Source organism: Echiichthys vipera (genome assembly GCF_963691815.1).
Source record: "Echiichthys vipera genome assembly, chromosome: 3".
Classification (NCBI taxonomy): domain Eukaryota; kingdom Metazoa; phylum Chordata; class Actinopteri; order Perciformes; family Trachinidae; genus Echiichthys; species Echiichthys vipera.
In genome coordinates, this window is record NC_139828.1 from 35060527 (window position 1) to 35079960 (window position 19434).

Here is a 19434-nt window from a genome sequence, read left to right on the forward strand (position 1 = left end):
ACTGAGGGTTATAGGAATACATGGCTCAGTAGAGCTGTGGCTCTCTGTAAGCCTGGCTACAGTGCTGAAAAGAAATCTAGGATTGTTCTTATTCTCCTCTATTAAAGATGAGTAATAGGCTGCTCTGTTTCCAATTTTCGTGATATTTGTTTTAATTCACGGGTTTGTGAGTTATACCACGGAGCTAACTTCCTCTATTTCATTATCTTCTTTATTAAAGGAGCAACAGAGTCGAGTGTTGTTCGTAGTGAGCCTGCAACACTGTCAACAAGGTGATCAATTTCAGAGAAACTGTCAAGATCTGGCTCTGTCAGTGCCCTCCTCTCCTTTGTCTTGTGTGTGTTTGTCTCCCCCTGTCTGCGTTTCCCTGCCTGTGCTTCCACCTGTCTGTCTGTAGGTCCGGTAGGCGTTCCTCAAAGCTGCAGCCTGTTAAGCTGATTACACCACCACCTTAAAAGCCTGAGGCTGGCAGACATGCAGCGCCGGACCGTCGTCGACCCAACCTTGGTAAAACTATTCCCCCCGGACTGGCATCCCCTTTCTCGTAGTGATTTTCACGCTCCCCGTTGTAAGCTTACTAATCGTGTTTGTGTTTTGTCTTTCTCCGTAGTTTCCCGTGTTCCCATTTCCCGTCCGTCTCCTGATCTCCCATCGTCTCCCCGTTCCTGTATTCCCGTGTTCGTTTAGTTAGTCTTGTGTTTGTTTATCTGTAGTGTTTTTGCGTTTGTCCGTTTGTATTATTAAACGTTTTATTTGTAACTTTAGTTTTGTCTGTGTCTGCATCAAGTCCATTTTCGTGTTAACCTGAACCGTTCATGACAGAAACTAACGTTAGTGCAGGAATCTTGAATATTAGGATAAGGCATTAAATTAAATGCAGATGGAATGGCTTCCTTAAATTGAATTACAGCACTATCAGATAAACATCTAGTGTAGAAACTTTTGCTCAGAGGTGAGTAGTCCTCTAATACCAATTCAAAAGTTATTAAATAATGGTCTGTTAAAATAGGATTCTGTGGAAAGACTATTAAGTCATTGATTTCCACACCATAAGCCAAAACAAGGTCAAGGGTGTGGTTAAAACAGTGAGTAGGTTTATGTACACTCTGACTAAAACCAATCGAATCTAATAGAGAGATAAACGCAATACTAAGGCTATTGGGTTATCTCTAGCGTTTAACAGCTCTCTCTGAAATGTTGTGAAACTCTAGTCCTCATTAGGACTCTCAAACTCGTTATCAAATCAAATTAATCGCGACATGCAGTGTATTTGCTGTCTGCCCACATACAGACATTAACATTATCAACGTGTTTTTTTGCAAAATATTTACAAATTTTGAATTTGATGCGTGCAACAGGTTCCAAAAAATCTGGGACAGGGGCATGTTTACCACTGTGTTACATCACCTTTTCTTTGAACAACACTCAATAATAGTTTGGGAACTGAGGACACTAATTGTTGAAGCTTTGTCAGATGTGGACTGCAGCAGGCCAGTTTAGTACCTGCACTCTTTTACTACGAAGCCAAGCTGTTATAACGTGCAGAATGTGGCTTGGCATTGTCTTGCTGAAATAAGCAGGGACTTCCCTGAATAAGACGTTGCTTGGATAGCAGCAGATGTTGTTCCAGTAGAATGTGCTGCTGTTTGTAGCTACATGCTAGCGACAGAGAAAGCTGTATATTTGTTGCTTGTGTTGTTCAGTACTCCGTAAATTGAGAGCACACATCTGCAGAATGTCCGGTTGTGTTTGGTTTGTTACACATTGTTATGTTGTTACACATATCATCATTTGTGATTTCTGACGGTAGAAATGCTGTTTTATTGCCCCACAGTCCACTATTTACTACATGTAGCTACTTGCTAATGGCAGTAATAAGGAACAGTGGGGAGGAGACCAGGAAGTGCCTGACCAATCAGAGCAGACTGGGTTTTTCTAGAAGTGCTTTTTTGAACATTAAAGCATGTTAACATGTTCAAGTAGAAACATAAAATACAGATATGATACTGAAAAAGAATAGAATGGGATCCCTTTACAAACAACATAATTCCGCCTTTTCTGTTGCCACTTTTGGCCACGCTGAGCCAAACCATGCCCTTCTGATACCAGTTTTAGCGCACTGAACTTAACCAAGCTGCACCTGAGATGGACCATCTCCAGAGCAGGGCCAAAGCAAGCCCACCCTGCCTCCAACCGGCCACAGTGAGTGTTGCCAGCAACAACCTCACCTTGACGACCTCACTTCTTTCCCTCAAAGAAAGCTGTGTTGGGAAACTTAACTCATGTATGTGCAGCAGGACAGCAGAAAGAAAGAAAGACAGTTTTAAAAGTCTCTGTGTTCAACTCTCAGTACTTTAGTAGCTTCTAACTGATTCTCTGTGGTCGGAAGTTTAGTTTCGCTCCTGTTTTTACTTTGAAATATCATAATATGTTTTATTTTACTAAAACCAACTGAAACCACTCTGTTTCATGCACACTCACTACTTTGCTTGTGCCTCCAGGTTGTCCACACACCCTTTTTTTTATCTGACTCGTCAGGAAGCAGACTAATCAACCTTGTTTTAATGTCAATAAAATGACAAGTAATGTCTGTACCTCCTTCTTAAAGTTTGCACTGTACTAATGCTTCTTGGGTCTGTGAAAAGGTTCAGCCTACAGCTCTCACCACAACTCACCCACACCATTTGTCAGATCATGTTCCTTTAAGGTACCGTGACTCAGTGCAACACTGTTACACTCTAACTGAATTGAGTAAACCTCACTAGTGAAGCAAGGGGGTACTGCACCCCTGGTGGTGGCTGCAGGTTTAACATGACTGTTTAATTCCAAGAAATGTTTTTGTGGAGCAACTACATTTTACAGATCTGTCAATTAAATCAACTAATTGTTTGGGCGACAAAATTGTATGAGTCTATGTCAACAAACACATTATTTAATGAGGGACAGCCCTGTTTTCGTCTTTAAATATATACTGACATGGCTGTACAATAAGTCCTGTAGATCATCATGGCTGACGGCCGTCTGTCAGGTTGTCAGATTATAACACTGGGGATGATCTACTGTAAATACGCTATTCAATCCAGTTTGTAACAGTACTGATGACATCATCTTTACTTCGAGTGAATATGTGCGTGGAGAGGTTACATTGAACACGTACTATGCTGACTGCTCGCAGAGCGGCTAATGCAACACCGGCTACACCAGGTGTAAGAGCAGTGCCATAGTGGTGCGAATGCACGATGGAGATCCGCTGAATAAATGTTATTCATGGTGCATGCATGCCTCCCTTTGTGTGTGGCAAGTTTTTAAAAACAAAGTGTCGAATTATTTTTTTTGAAAGGGTCACTGATTTTCCTGCCACTTCAGCTCCGGAAAATATTGTTTTTAACACAGTTTCTCGTTTTTATATTTAGCTCCAGCTCTGGTAAGCTCAACGCCACTCAAGCTAAGTGAACCCTGGTCAGTGGTAAACGGGGGCACTTGGACTCGTCCATCTCTCCCTCCTCTGCTTCCGGATCTACCACTGGATAATATGTATGACTTCCTAAGCCTACAGGGTTTCCCTCCGCTGGGTGTGCGCTCCAGCTCGCCCCCCGGGATCCGTCCATCGGTCCTCTTGTCCAACCTGATCCCTCCCCTCCGTCTCAGTTAGGAGCAGCCGCAGGCCGGCGCACCTCCAGGCAGCCCGTGGAGCAGCGCATTTCCTCCGTGCGGGTCAGGCACGTAAGGGTACATGGCGGCCAAACCTTCTGCCGCCCTGCGATTTTATCACTGACAAACTGAACAATAAAATTAAGACAACACTGGACTCAGTGGCTCCGCTTTTAATTAAACAATTAAAACGAGACCTACACCCCCATGGAGAACTGAGGAAGTTAAATAACTCAAAAGGGAATGCAGGAGTGCTGAGAGGTGATAGAGGAAATCAAATGTAACAGTTCCCAATTAAATTTTACATTGAAACCTCAAAATTTATAATAACACAGTCAAACAAGCAAGAATCTCCCACTTCCAAAAACTAATGAATGACCATAAAAATAACCCCAAATTCCCATTTTTCACGATTGATCTTTTAACTAACACATATTTTAAAAGCTCCTCCAAGACACCAGATAAGGCCCTTTGTGAGGATTTTGCAGACCACTTCAGAAAAAAATCAATGACATCAGATCCACTTTTTTTATCCCAATATCCCATTGCCCTGGTTGATGCGAGGACACTAGCTCAAGTTTTCTCCCAGGTAAAGCCCACAACCTGCCTTTTAGATCCAATTCCCACACCATTTTTTAAAACACTCTATGGATTCTTTGAGGCACAGCTGTTGTATCTGGTGAATTGCTCTCTTCAGACGGGTGTCTTCCCCACCTCCTTAAAAACGATGGTGGTGAAGCCCCTTCTGAAGAAAAGTGATGAGACCCCAATGTTTTTAAATAACTACCGGCCTGTATCCACAAACAGAGATAGCTTTTTACCATGATATCCTCCTGACTACCAGTAGTTCAAATTTGTCCTCTGTGGAGGACATTTGTAAACCTGACTATCTCTCACCCACTGCATACTACTGCATTAACTCCCTTTGCTATCTAGAGAGGACATTTAGGGCTTTTCAATGATACCAAATGTGAAGGGGTGGGGCTTTGGTACATTTAACTTCCACATTCAGGAAAATGGTGTCCGTCAGTCCAAGCACATTTTACGGGGAAAGGAAAAGTAAGTGCATAATACTTTTTATTGAGCAAATTTTGGCTTAAAATGTTGTCGGCATATTTTATATGAGTCTCTTAAGAACACATTAAAACATTTTCTGAATTATTTTAGGTCTATTTTAGCATAGTATTTAAGTATTTAAAAAATTTCCTCCGTAGTGGACATTTGTAGTTATTTCCTCCATTTAGTTCTGTTTTATTTCAAATGAAAGAAAGGGAGTCATTCTCAGAAGCAGAGAGAATTTTACTGCAAATTGTTGATAGAAACTCAGATATTAAGTTGTCTGAAGAAGATCAAGATGCAGTGTTTGAGCCAGAAGCAGGGGAGGGTGATTCAGAGAACTCTGGGGATGAAACACAGGCAGGGCAAGCAGAGGCTGTGGCATCAGGTGAGGCAGAACAGTCTACATCTATGTCCGATCGGCCTCCACTGTAGTGCAAGAATTCAAAGTACTATTTCAGACTCAGGCCCCTCTTGACCAAAGTAAGGAAAGGATGTCTAAGTCTGCCTAGAACAGGAAAATTGTGCATTGATGAGCAAATGGTTCCATTTACTGGTCGATGCCCAAGTGCACCAGTATATACCGGGCAAACCACACCCAACTGGATTGAAGGTGTTTGTCTTGGCCGCACCCACTGGTCTGGTATTAGACTTTGTGGTCTACCAAGGAAAGACTACCTTTAAAGTTACAGAAGGAAAGGACATTTGAGAGCAAGCTGTTCTTTATTTGACAGAGTCTGTTCCCCAAGGAATCTATCTGTTATTTGACAGGTTCTTTACAACGATCAACCTCCTCGACACCCTGATGGCAAAAGGGATGACAGGGACTTGAACCCTCATGAAAAGCAGAGTTCCAAAGGACTGCAAGATTATAGGGGATAAACCCTTAAAAAAGAAAGGAAGAGGGGCATCAGAGATGGTAGTCAGATGGAGCCCTCCTGAACTTGCTGTCATAAAGTGGTTGGACAACAAGCCAGTTGCCATGACATCCTCTGCCTATGGCATTGAAACCTCAGGACACACGCAGTAGATGGTCTAAGAAAGACAAAAGGTTTGTCCAGGTGTCAAGGCCACAGGCATATGCTGAGTACAACACCAACATGGGTGGTGTGGACTTAATTGACCGAATGTTGAGTTTCAACAGGATGGCCTTTCACACTCGGATATGGACAGTGCATGCAGTTTTCCACTTCTTTGACCTGGCAATCACCAACTCATGGGTTCAGTGACTAGCAGTCTCTGGGGAAGAAACCACTGAAGTTCCTTGGCTTTAAACTTCTCCTTGGTGAAGACCTGATTACTCTTGCCCAAGCAGGAGTCGAAAGTGACAGTGAAGATGATTACACTCCCCCATGTCAAAAGTGGAAACCACAGCCAAATGCAGCTGTGAGACACTATGGCGCCATCCATCTTCCAGAAGTGGTGGATGAAACACATGCATCAAGGTGTCGCAGATCCGGCTGCATGAGCAAAACCTATGTGATGCGCACAAAGTGCAAGGTATTCCTTTGTGTTTCCAAGAAGAGGAATTACTTTTTGAAGTATCATACCAAATGAGCACAACAAAGCAAAACACAACAAAAGTGATGATAGGCAGTTATGTTGATGTTAAACTCCATCTCAAGTTGCCATCAAGGTTCCGTTTCACATGTATGGTGTTCTGAAGTCCACTGTAGTGGACACATGATATCTTAAAAATTAAAAATAAAAAATAAAAAAAAATGTTTGCAGTATTCTAATTACCTTACAAAGATTGGGGGATTTAAAAAAAATGTGATTGGACAATTTTTTTCCCCTGGTAGTCAGGAGGTTAAGAGTATAGTGTAGTATAATGTATGTCTTTGTGTATCTCTGTGTGTATATTTTTGGGGGTGGGAGGTTGGGGTTTTCATTGTGTTTCTTTGTTGTTCATGTTTTGTTTCATTTTTTGTTTTGCTTTTATTATCTGTAAGGCACTTTGTGCTACTGTAAAAAGTATGAAAGTGTTGATTTGATTTTTATTTTACTTGAAACATTGAACGCCAACAAATGTGTGGAAAAAAAATGTGTTTTGCATGTTGGAAATGATGACATCTGTTTTTTGTCAAACATTTTGCTTTTGGATATGTTTGAATTACACAAGTTGGAAACAATCCTTATTTATTAGTTATTTATTCAGTTATGTTTTATTTTGCGTGTAGTATTTGGCAGCCAGTGGGCAGCCTAGTAGTGTGGGCAGCCTAGTAGTGTGCGATGTTGAGTTTAGATTCTCTGCAGCCTATATTTCCCATCACTATCCTCAGGGGTCGGGCCGGGTCTTTGATCTAGCGCTTGTGTCTTTTTTTTGTTTTGTTTTGTTTTTTAAATCATTGCTCTATTGGACTTATCTGAGGAGAAAGCTATACCATAAACAGAAACATTATAGGTCTATATATATTTAGCAGAAGACAGTAAGGTAAAGTGCAACATTCAGCTTGGAGATGTAAAGGATCAAATAAAAACAGGAGCATGAACTTTGATGAAGTCTGGAGGAAAGTCTGAGGTATGGAACCATTTCAAACAAGTCGCAATGACAACATATGTGTCTGCTTTGTCCAGTGCATTAAGTGCAATTCACGTTTCTTCAGTCAGATCCTTTTGTGATCAATTCCATTCTGAATATTTCCATTCGGAAGTTCAAACAACTCTGAAGAATGTTGTCAGTTGTCAGGTTGAAATTGGGCTCTGGCTCATAATTACTGTTAATGTGTCGGGCCGGGCTCGGACCGAACATGCACAGGCACGGGTAGGGTCTGGCTTGATTTTCTGGGCCTGATCTAAGCTCTAGTACGATGCGCTAGGGTACAGCAGTAGAAAAAAAAATATGATTGGCAGCCCCCCATACTTAAAACATCTTCCCGCGTGCCTGGTTGACCTAGGCATGTTGGGAATAGTTAATAAGAGTGCTTAATGTGCTGTGTGCAACACAGGCAACATGAAAAACCCCTTCGGAGAGTCAGGGAGGGGAGGACAGGATGAAAGAAGGCAGGGGTAGGAGTAAAACAGCACGTGTGGAACTTGAGTGATACAGGGAGGAAGGCAGACAGGCAGTCAGGTCTTACCCTCTAACACAGTAAGCTTGGCGCTGGTGTTGATCTCTCCCATACTGTTGGTGGCTGTGCATTCATAGATGGCTTCGTCACGGTGGGTCCTCAAAGGCTGGATACGCAGTACCGAGCCCGAGCCATCATCAAACTCAATCACCTGGCAAGATGACAGAAGAGGAAGATTAAAATCATCACCTGTGGGGATTAAGCCGGGATATTCCGGTTATCCTGATTTACTTGATCTATGATCCGGTTGCACGAAAGCACACGCATATAAGTTACCATGGAGATTTATTCTGTGCTGTTTGCCAGGTCCATATCATGTTAACAGCCAGGCTTGATTAATCCTGCTGCTTTATCTGTTCAGTCAGCCGTCACTGCGATCACAAATCAAACAACTATTCCATGATCTTTTAGCCTGATTACATTTTAAGTAGATATGAAAGTACCAGGGATACATTTTGTGTGTGTATACACACACACACACACACACACACACACACATACATATATGTGTGTTTATACAGTGCCTATAGAAAGTTATGATACCCTTCCAAAACCTTACAGCCTGAAATGATAATACATATTCAATATTCAATGATGATACAAAAAATTCCACCGTGATTTACACATTTTGCCTTACAACATTCAAGTGAAAAAGTTTTTTCAACATTTCTGAAAATTAATAAAAAAATAAAAGCTAGAATAGCAGGGTTGGAAAAGTGATGAGTCCCCAGATGTAATATTTTTTTGATGCACATTTTGCTTTAATTACAGCCATCAGTCTGTTTGGATCTGTCTCTAACAGCTTTGCGCACCTAGATTGGGAAATATTGCCCCATTCTTCCTGCAGAACTGTTTGAGTTCAGTCAAATTCTGTGGTCAGCGGTGATGGACTGACCTCTTCAAGTCCATTCACAGATGTTCTTTAGGATTCAGGTCAGGGCTCTGACTAGGCCACTCTAGGACAATCACCTCCCTGTCCTTAAGCCACTGTGTTGTTTTTATGGAGGTGTGTTTTGAGTCGTTGTCATGCTGGAAGGTGAACCACCTGCCTATTTCAAGTGTCTAAAAGAGGGCTGCAGGTTTTCCTCAAGAATTTGGGTGGACTTTGAAGGGACCATTTTCCCTTCAATCCTGACCAATTTCCCAGTTCCTGCTGAAGAGAAACAAGCCCACAACATAATATCACAGGGCACAAACAGAGACAGAAAACTATTCACTCTCACATTCACACCTACAGGCGATTTAGGGCCATCAATTAACCTAAGGAGAAGAGGCCGGAAAACCCAGAGAGAACCCACACAGACATGGTGAACACATGCAAACTCCACACAGAGTTTTCAGAGAGGATTCAAACCAGTATCCCTCTTGCTGTGAGGCGGCAGTGCTAACCACCACACCACCATGCCCTAGATATGTATGTGTCCATGTATGTATGTACATATATACACATGTAAAGTAACTAAGTACTGTACTTAAGTACAATTTTGAGGTACTTGAGTAATTAATAAATTAATAATTAATAATTAATAAATAAAATAACTTATGCTACTTTATGCTTCTACTCCACTACATTACAGAGGACATATTGTACTTTTTACTCCGCTAAATTCATTTGGTTACTATTTCATAGATTCAGTTATTGTTACAAAAATATTATGTAAATATTAAATATTATTATTAACAAATGAAATACCATATATTGTTAGAGATTAAGCTACACAGCACTATATAAAATAAATAAAATGATTCCACATCAGCTGCAATATTAAAGTGATATTTGCATCAATCTATTCATAATTATAATACAATATTCTGAAATGGGCCACTACTTACTTAAGTAAGAGCTCTGAGTACTTTTTCCACCACTGCATATATATATATATATATATATATATATACTACATATATCATATGTATATCTATGATATGATATGATGATATGATGCTCGGCTTCTGCATGATGATTGGATGAGCTGTCTGAGGCAGAATCCTATTTTGATTGACAGCTAAATGAGCAAAACTGTCAGAATTTCTGTCCTGTCAGGCCCTTCCCTCTTCCTTTTGTGTGAGTTTGTCTCCCTCTGTCTGTTTTCCCCTGCTTGTGTCTTTCCCTTTCTGTTTGTCTGTTGTTGCTGGTAGGGGTGGTCCCTCCCAGCTGTGGCTCATCACCTCGTCAGCACTGGAGGGATAAAAAGCTGGATGTGGCTCACATTCGGCGCCAGACTGTTGTTACAATTCCGCGGTTCATGTCTCTCTCTTGGTTGGCTACCTAAGCTTTATGATCGTGTTCTCTATCCGTGTTGCGCTGTTCTTTGTTAATCGTTTCTTTGTTTCTTTTGTTATAGTTTCCCGAGTTCCTGTTTTCTACTACCCGTTCGTGTTTTGTCTCTTGATCCCCACATTGGTTTCCCCTTGTCTTCACCCGGATCCTGTACTTGTTTTTTCATTAAATATTTGTAAAAATCTTTCTCGGTGTTCGTCTCTGCATTTGGGTCCCGTTCCTCTGAGTTATCCCCCACACCTGATCCTCCAGGATTTTCTGCTCGCTAGGTGTTGTCCGCTCAGAGAGTCCTACTCGGTCAACACTCGCAGACACTACAAGGGATCCTGGAAAGCCGGAGTAAGCCACTGCTTGTGTTTCCCGTATCGAGTTTAATCAGGTTAGGCCTTCCCTAGCTTCCTCTGCTAACGCTGAGTCACTTGCTACCCCAGTGAATATTCCTCTGCCCCGCGAACCTTATGTACCTATGCCCGAGCATTATGATGAAAAGTTGGGTGAGTGCAGAGATTTCCTGTTTCAGTGCTCACTAGTGTTCAGTCAACAGCCCCTCACTTACGCTAACGATAGCTCTAAGATAGCCTACGTGTTAGGTTTGCTTACAGGTAGGGCCCGTGCCTGGGGAGCAGCTTTCTGGCTTAACCCTCAGACACAATAAGATACCTTTCGGCAGTTTTCTAGTGAGATGCTTTCAGTGTTTGATCATCCTGTTTCCGACTGTGATACCAGGAACCAGTTGCTCAACCTGCGCGAGGGCTCCGCCAGTGCGACGGATTATTGCGTGGACTTTCGTACCCTGGCGGCAGAGTTAAGGTGGGATGATAGAGCACTACAAAGCATTTTCTTCAAGGGTCTTAATGAGGAGGTAAAGGACTGCTTAGGGGGTAGATCTGAGACCAGTAGCTTCCCATAGTTCATCGGGTTAGGCATTAAAATAGACAATTGTCTCTGTGAGAGACGCTGTAAGTGTCTGCCATTACCTTCCGTATCTCATATCCAACTCGCAGTACAGCTCGACCCTGTTATTAGTCGGCCTAGCAACCCAGCTAACTCCAGTGTTCTTCAGTCTTCCGCTCTTTCCAGGGAGGAACCGATGCAGCTGGGTCGTAGTCGTCTGATCCCCGGCAAAATGCCAACGTCGTTTCAGAGTTAGGTTGTGTATTTACTGTGGGGCTCCTAACCATCAACTGGCCTCCTGCCCGGTCCGGTTAAACTCCCAGGCTCACCAGTCGCAGACAGGGTTCTGGTGAGTCGATCTGTTGTCCCTGCTCTTCCTCGGAAACGTATTAACCTCGACATTGTTTTGAGCTGTGAGGAAGGAGATTATCCTCTTTAATCGATTCAGGGGCGGATATTAATATTCTGGATTCCGAGTTGGTACGTAGCCAGTTCCCGACCGTGCCTTTAGATTCTCCGCTAGTGGTTAATGGTGTCATTGGTTAAGAGCTAGCCCAGATCTCTGTCGAGACAATTCCCATGACTCTGTCGCTAGCTGGTAATCATACTGAGACCATAGCCTTTCACGTCATGGCCTCTGCTAATGCCCCCGTAGTTCTTGGACTTCCTTGGCTTATAACTCACAATCCTGTAATTAACTGGGTTACAGGCAGGGTTGTGAGTTGGAGTAGCAGTTGTCATTCATCTTGTCTTCGCTTGGCCCCGGCTAGATGCATCAGTGACCCGAGTCCCTCGTTGCCTGAACCTCCTGATCTGTCCTCCGTGCCACCAGTGTATCATGACCTCGCCGAGGTGTTTAGCAAGACGAAGGCCTAATCCTTGCCACCTCACCCGTCCGTACAACTGCTCTATCGATTTGTTATCCGGGTTGACTTCTCCTACCAGTCATTTATATAATCCATCAGGACCTGAGCATGAGTCAATGGAGACATATATTAATGACTCTCTTAAATCTGGGATTATCCGTCCTTCCTCCCCTCCGCTGGGAGCGGGTCTTTTCTTTGTGGCAAAGATGGACAAGACTCTACGACCCTGTATTGATTATCACGGTCTGAATAACATTACGATTAAGAACAAATACCCGTTGCCACTTATTAACTCTGCTTTTGAACCGCTGCATGGTGCCACCGTTTTCTCTAAACTGGATCTCCGCAACGCGTACCATCTGGTCTGGGTTTTGCCAACTTCTATCGCCTGTTTATCCTGAATTATAGTTAGGTGGTTTCCCCGATGACCAGTTTGATGTCACATACTACTCCCTTTGTGTGGTTGTCTGCTGCGGAGGATGCGTTTCAGACACTGAAGAAGCGCTTCTTCTCTGCCCCTGTTTTGGTCCAGCCTGATCCCTCATGCCAGTCCATTGTGAAGGTGGACGCTTCTGATCTAGGAGTGGGTGCAGTACTGTCACAGAGAGCAATTAAGGACAACAAGGTTCACCCCTGTGCCTTCTTCTCCAAGAAACTGTCCCCAGCAGAATGCAACTACGTCGTTGGGAACCGTGAACTACTTGCCGTCAAGTTAGCTTTGGAGGAGTGGCGGCACTGGTTGGAGGGAGCAGAGACTCCGTTTGTGGTATGGACGGACCACAGGAACCTGTCCTACATTCAGTCAGCTAAGAGACTGAAGTCTCGTCAAGCCCGGTGGGCTTTATTCTTCAAGCGATTTAACTTTTCCTTGACGTATATTCCTGGAAGTAAGAACGTCAAACCAGATGCCCTGTTCCGACAGTTTGGACCATCCCTTCTTCCTGCATTATGGCAGCCCTTACCTGGGAATTAGAGACGGTGGTAAGACAGGCACAACGTACTGAACCTGACCGGCAGTCAAACGGACAGAGGGAGAGGGCTACCCAGGATCTGGAAACCGCTCTTTGCTGTGTTTGTGCCCGCAATCCCTCATCGTGGTCATCTCAACTGTCCTGGGTGGAATAGTCCCACAATTTGCTCACCTGCTCCGCCACAGGTATGTCCCCTTTCAAGACCTCATTAGGATACTTACCTCCTCTTTTTCCTGCCCAGGAGTCAGAGATCGCGGTACCCTCGGTTAAACATCATCTCCGGAGGGCCGTTGGATCTGGAAAGAGGTTCGAGGAGCTCTACTCCCTCTAAGAAGCTCACTCCCAGGTTCATTGGTCCCTTCGAGATTGAGGCAATCAACCCCAGTGCCGTTCAAGCTCAAGCTCCCTGCTTCCCTCAAGATTCATCCCACTTTTCACGTCTCCCAGCTGAAGCTGGTGACCACCGGCACACAAACACGCCAAAACAAAGGCTCAGCATCAAGAGAGCTTTGAGCATGATCAGCGAGGAGAAAAAGTCCCTCGCCCCCCAACCCCTACGCCCCCATCCCAAACACTATCCAGCTCCCCCTTCTCTACACCCACCCTGTCCCCCTCCTCCCCTCTTTTGGAGTTCACTAAACAACATGAAAGAGCTGGGGTCCGTTTCACAAAGCAGGTTCAACAAACTCTGAGTCTAACCCTGAACTCTGAGTTGATCTACTCTGAGATAGGAAACTCTGAGTTTTTGGTTCCAGAACAGCTGATTTGAGTTAGTTTGATCAACTTGGAGTAGTTTCACATTGAGTTAAGTGCGTGCGCCACAAGTATTAAAAGACAGCATCAATTGAGGCCCGATTCCACGAGTCACCATGGCAACGGGGAAGAGGAGGCCTACGTTTTTCACCCCACTGGAATTAGAAATATTAATGCGCTCATACATTGAGTTTGAGCCCATTTTTAGAAGAAAGTGTAACAGCGCTGCAGCAGCAAAAGAGAGAGTGGGAGAACATTGCTGCTCGGGTCAATGCGTAAGTTAAATGTAGTCCTTTGCAATCACAATAATATTACAGAGGGAAACTGCTTGAGTGGTAGCCTATTAATTAATTTCATTTAGGTGCAACCCCGCGGGGCAGAAGCGCACTTGGCAGCAGTTTAAGATGAAACATAAAAACATTGTTCAAACAGGTAAGACCTTGGCTTAATCTCATGGGGGTACCTCATTTTGATCATGTTTTACATTGTAAAGTAAATAGTAAGTGGCTGTTTGACTGTACAGTTGTTTTATCCCCCAAATAATGCTGATTTCACATACATAAATGTCTTCTCATCTCTATCATTTTCTGTTAAATAATCAAGCCTATTTAAACTAACACAGACTTCTACTCAGCCAACAGAAAGAAAGCAGACGTCCGTAAAACGGGTGGTGGCCCAGCACTGCCACCTCTAACGCAGGCAGAGGAGCTGGCCCTAAGCCAGAATTTAGGAAGGCAAGTGACTCAGGGAATCCCTGGACGAAGCTCATCCTCTGAGCTCACCCCCCAAGACACAAGTGCTTTTATATAATATAATATGCCTAGACCTATATATATATATATTTCCCTTTCATGACTTTTTTTTTAACTTTTGTTCCAACAGATTCTGATGGTGCTATCTGCCTGGTGGAGCCCCCTCCCGCAACAACATACCTTGTAAGTGTAAGTAGGCAATACTTCAAAGATTTTGTTAAATGGTAGTTTAAATATACGGAAACTCTATCTGCTGCCTTTCCAGAGGGGAATCCAGAAAGGCCTATAGAGGTAACATCTTGATATGTTACTGATCTTACTGATGTTACTGAGCTCTCTTCCGATTTACATTTCTTAACATTCTGGTGGAATATAGAGTGACATTTAGCCTACACTGAAGTATCCACACATTCTCATCCTTTTTTAACAGGGCATGGCTAGGCAGCAGCAGGAGGGTCCCTCAACTTCCACTGCACAGTGAGATGGATGTTCAGTAAACACCAGAGATTCGTTCTGTGGAATTCATGTGCAACTGTATAATATCCTCCTTGTATGTATTCCCAGTTACCAGTCAAAGACATTTACAAAATTCACAAAACCGACAAAGAAATGCACTACTTGGACCGGCAGATTAGGAAGGCAGACATAGAAATTGAAATACTGGAGCACAAGTTAGAGGTAGGTGCATGGTCACATGTGAATCATGTTAATTATGTTAACTATATTGGAACATTAATTAAACTAGCTCTTGTATTTGCAGGAAATAAAGAAGACCAAATGAAATGTGTAGTATGTCTTTATTTGACTGCTGTGGTAGTGGTGATGGTGATTCAATCACTAAAGTGATGATGGCATATGGCGTCTCTGACTGCTCTGCCGTCCTGCATAGCTGACAGGTGGATGGGGTCATCATCGGGGTCTTCAATTTGTAGGGCAGTGAGCCTGGTTGAAGCTCTGTTGGGGGCCTGGTTCAGGGTCAGGGTAAGGGGTCAGCAGCCTAGGTTGGCATGGGTAACCCCTGTCACCCAGCAGATGGCCATCGAACTCTCCTGTAATGTATAGTGGATGCACTAGATGAAGAAGTGAAGTATTATGCAAATCTTTAGGCTGCTTACCACGTTGCAGTCTGTTGCTCAGGTAAGACTCTCGATAAATCCTTGAGTCCTGAATAGACCCAGGCCACTTGGCCTCCACATTGGAAATGATATATGCAGCATCACATACGATAAACAGTAGTCAGTCCACATGTACCTGCACATTTATGCTGTGAATGGACTTCCTATTCACATAATCTGGTTCATTATGTGATGGAGCCATGATGGGGATGTGTGTGCCATCTATGCAGCCAATCACACTGGGAAATCCTGAAAGAAATTAAAATGAATAATCCCAGTCTAAGGTTGCAGCACGTCATTAAAATAATATCATTTGATATTCATTTAATAGATCTCTACATCATTCACCTGCAATCCTGTGGAACTCCTCCTTGATGGACAGGTTTATGTCCAGGTAAAATGAGAAAGATGGGTAGTAGCTGTTTCAGGGCGAGACACACTTTTCTGACCGCTCGGCACACAGTTGCCTTACTCAAGTGCTCCGCATCTCCGACGTTGTACAAAAAACTCCCATTTGCAAAAAAACGCAGCGCAACACACAATATCTGCTGGGATGTTAGAGCATGACTGTGGCTAGTTATGTTGGAAATGTAAGGACGGATTAGGTTGTGTATGTAAATGATGGACTGTGACGTGAAAAGGTACCGCTCAAAAAGATAATTGTCTTGAAATGCAAGAACATCTATGCGCAGTCTGATAATCATCTCCCAACGAATATTTAATTCTCTGCGCAGTAATGCTGCACCCTCATCCACGGGATCATTATCAAAAGGACATGCCATGATAGTGGAAATAGTCGCCACCTAATATAACTTATAATGACTGATTTTTGCAATGATTTTCTGAAAAAACAGATGACAGAACTATACTACGCCAAAACTCGCCTGCTAACTGATTGAATGAGGAAATCAAATACCGTGTGTGGCTGAAAGAGGGTGGACACAGAGAGAAACTCGAGGTTAGTTGAGAAAAACCTGGTTAGGTTCAAAGAGCATGTTACCATGGAGAGTTTTCACTAAACCTGCTTTGTGAAACGGACTCCTGGTCACAGATGGGACCATATTTACACCCCGCCTGATTCCTAGATTCCATCCCTCAAATTACTCTCTGTCCTTTTTGGTGATTCCCTCCAATGAAAGCAGATATCTTAATATGTGGCTCTAAAGTTGAATTCTTCCTACAGAGTTATGTTTCTAAATGTCTATAGGCCACCCAAATATTGTGCAACCTTTTTTGAAGAATTTTCTGAACTGCTGTCTATGATCTGAATTTACTTTGACTGTGTAGTTATTGTTAGTGATTTTAACATTCATGTTGACAAACTTCATGACAAGGAGACTAAAGAACTTTATTGTGTCATTGATAACTGGATCATTCAACATGTAACCGAGCCGAAACATAACAAAGGTCACACTCTGGACATAGTCATGCCCAAGGGTGTGAGCATTTCTAAGGTTGCCGTGCTTGATGGTGCTCTTTCTGATCATCCCTGTGTTTTATTTGAGAGTGCTATCTCTGTGCAGAGTGATGTTCAAAAAAAAGTCATCACAAATTGTAATATCACAGAAAACACCTGTGGAGCACCCAACTTCAAACATCTCATCTCATCTTCAACCGCTTATCCGGGGTCAGGTCGCGGGGGCAGCAGCTTAAGCAGGGGACCCCAAACTTCCCTTTCCCGGGCCATCAGGACCACATCATCTGCAAAAAGCAGAGACGAGATCCTCAGCCCACCGAACTGCAACCCCTCCCCACCACGACTACGCCTCGATATCCTGCCCATGGACTGTGACGTGAAAAGGTACCGCTCAAAAAGATAATTGTCTTGAAATGCAAGAACATCTATGCGCAGTCTGATAATCATCTCCCAACGAATATTTAATTCTCTGCGCAGTAATGCTGCACCCTCATCCACGGGATCATTATCAAAAGGACATGCCATGATAGTGGAAATAGTCGCCACCTAATATAACTTATAATGACTGATTTTTGCAATGATTTTCTGAAAAAACAGATGACAGAACTATACTACGCCAAAACTCGCCTGCTAACTGATTGAATGAGGAAATCAAATACCGTGTGTGGCTGAAAGAGGGTGGACACAGAGAGAAACTCGAGGTTAGTTGAGAAAAACCTGGTTAGGTTCAAAGAGCATGTTACCATGGAGTCAGCCAAGACAGCCCCTCCAAACACAAAGCTTTCAGCATTTCTGGACGAATCTCATCAATCCCTTGGTTCTAGCCACAGTGGAGTTGTTTGACTTCCTCAGTGACTTCCGCCAGAGATATTGACAAGGATTCCCCATCAGCCTCCAGCCCTGCCTCTACAAAAGAGGGCATGTTAGTCGGATTAAGGAGTTCCTCAAAGTGCTCCTTCCACCGCCTGATTAACTAATCGGCTTACTGTAAACAGCTTGGACGGTTCCCCGTTTCCCCCTCCTGAGATGTCGAATGGCTTTCCAGAAGCACCTTGGTGCCGCCCGAAAGTCCTTCTCCATGACCTCTCCGACCACCTCCCACACCCGCTGCTTTGCCTCTGACACAGCAGAGGCTGCAGCCCTTCTGGCCTGTCGGTACCTTGCCACTGCCTCCAGAGTCTTCTGGGATAACATATCCCGGAAGGCCTCCTTCTTCAGTCCCATTCGGGTTCAATGCCCCCAACCTCCACAGGAATGCCAGAAAAGCTCCGCTGGAGGTGTGAGTTAAAGATCTCAGTAACCAGTTCACCCGCACTACTCGTTTGGGCTTACCTGGTCTGTCCAGAATCTTCCCCTATCCTCTGACCCAACTCATCACCAGATGGTGATCAGATGACAGCTCTGCCCCTCTCTTCACTCAAGTGTCCAAAACATACGGCCTCAGATCAGATGATACTATCACAAAATCGATCATCAACCCCCGGCCTAGGGTGCTCTGGTACCACGTACACTTATGAGCATCCTTATGTTCGAACATAGTGTTAGTTATAGACAATCTGTGACTAGCACAGAAGTCTAATAACTGACGACCACTCGGATTTAGATCAGGGTGGCCGTTCCTCCCAATCACGCCTCTCCAGGTGTCTCCATTATTGCCCACATGGGCGTTGAAGTCTCACAGCAGAACTATGGAGCCCCATGCAGGACTCCATTCAGGGTCTCCAAGAAGGCCGAATGATCTGAACTGCTGTTCAGTGCATATGCACAAACAACAGTCAGAGTTTTCTCCCCTACCACCCGCAGGCATTAGGAGGCGACCCTTTCGTCCACCGGGGTGAACTCCAACACCGCCGCGCGGTTTGTGAGTATCGCCACACCCGTCCGGTGCCTCACACCCTAGGCAACTCCAGAGAAGAATAGGGTCCGACCCCTATCCAGGAGTACGGTTCCAGAACCGAGACTGTGTGTGGAGGTAAGCCCCACCAGATCAAGCTCCAGCTCCTTCCCCGACAGAGAGGTGATATTCCACGCCCCCAGAGCCAGCTTCTGCTGCCCGTGTCTGGTCCGTCGAGGCCCCTCACCTTTACTGCCACCCGTGCAGCAGCACACCCGACCCAAGTGGTTCCTCCTGCGAGTGGTGGGCCCACAGGATGGAGAGGAGGGAGGTGCCACGTCACTTTTTTGGGCTGTGCCCGGCCGGGCTCCATGGCAAACCCGGCCACCAGGCGCTCGCCGCCGACCCCTCCGTCTGGGCCTGGCTCCAGATGGGGGCTCTGGGCTTCCTCGGGGCAGGGTCTCTCTTCCTCTTCCTTGTTTGTCCATTGAGTCTTTGTGAACCATTCTTAGTTTGGCCCCTCCCCTGAGACCACTCTGCCATGGGAGACCCTATCAGGAGTACTAGGCTCCAGACTACACAGCCCTCAGGTTCACAGGGACACACAAACCTCTCCACCACAATAAGGTGATGGTTCCCGGAGAAGCCAACTTCAAACAGTAATGCTAAAAACCACAAACCAAGCCAGAAACCTAGTAATCATGGACCTAAACTTCAACAGCCACATTAAAACAATTATAAAGTCGGCCACTATCACCTAAATAATATATCAA

At 44.3% G+C, this 19434-nt stretch overlaps 1 protein-coding gene across 1 annotated transcript in view; it reads right to left on the reverse strand.

Annotated features, from left to right (window-relative positions):
* Positions 1-19434, reverse strand: part of ptprfa (protein tyrosine phosphatase receptor type Fa) — a gene marked incomplete at its 5' end in the record, with an annotated part of 414741 nt that overhangs the window by 387044 nt on the left and 8263 nt on the right. Inside the window, one exon of the mRNA XM_083911493.1 lies at positions 7788-7929. Coding sequence (XP_083767619.1) covers positions 7788-7929 — 142 coding nt within the window. The remainder of the gene's footprint in view (positions 1-7787; positions 7930-19434) is intronic.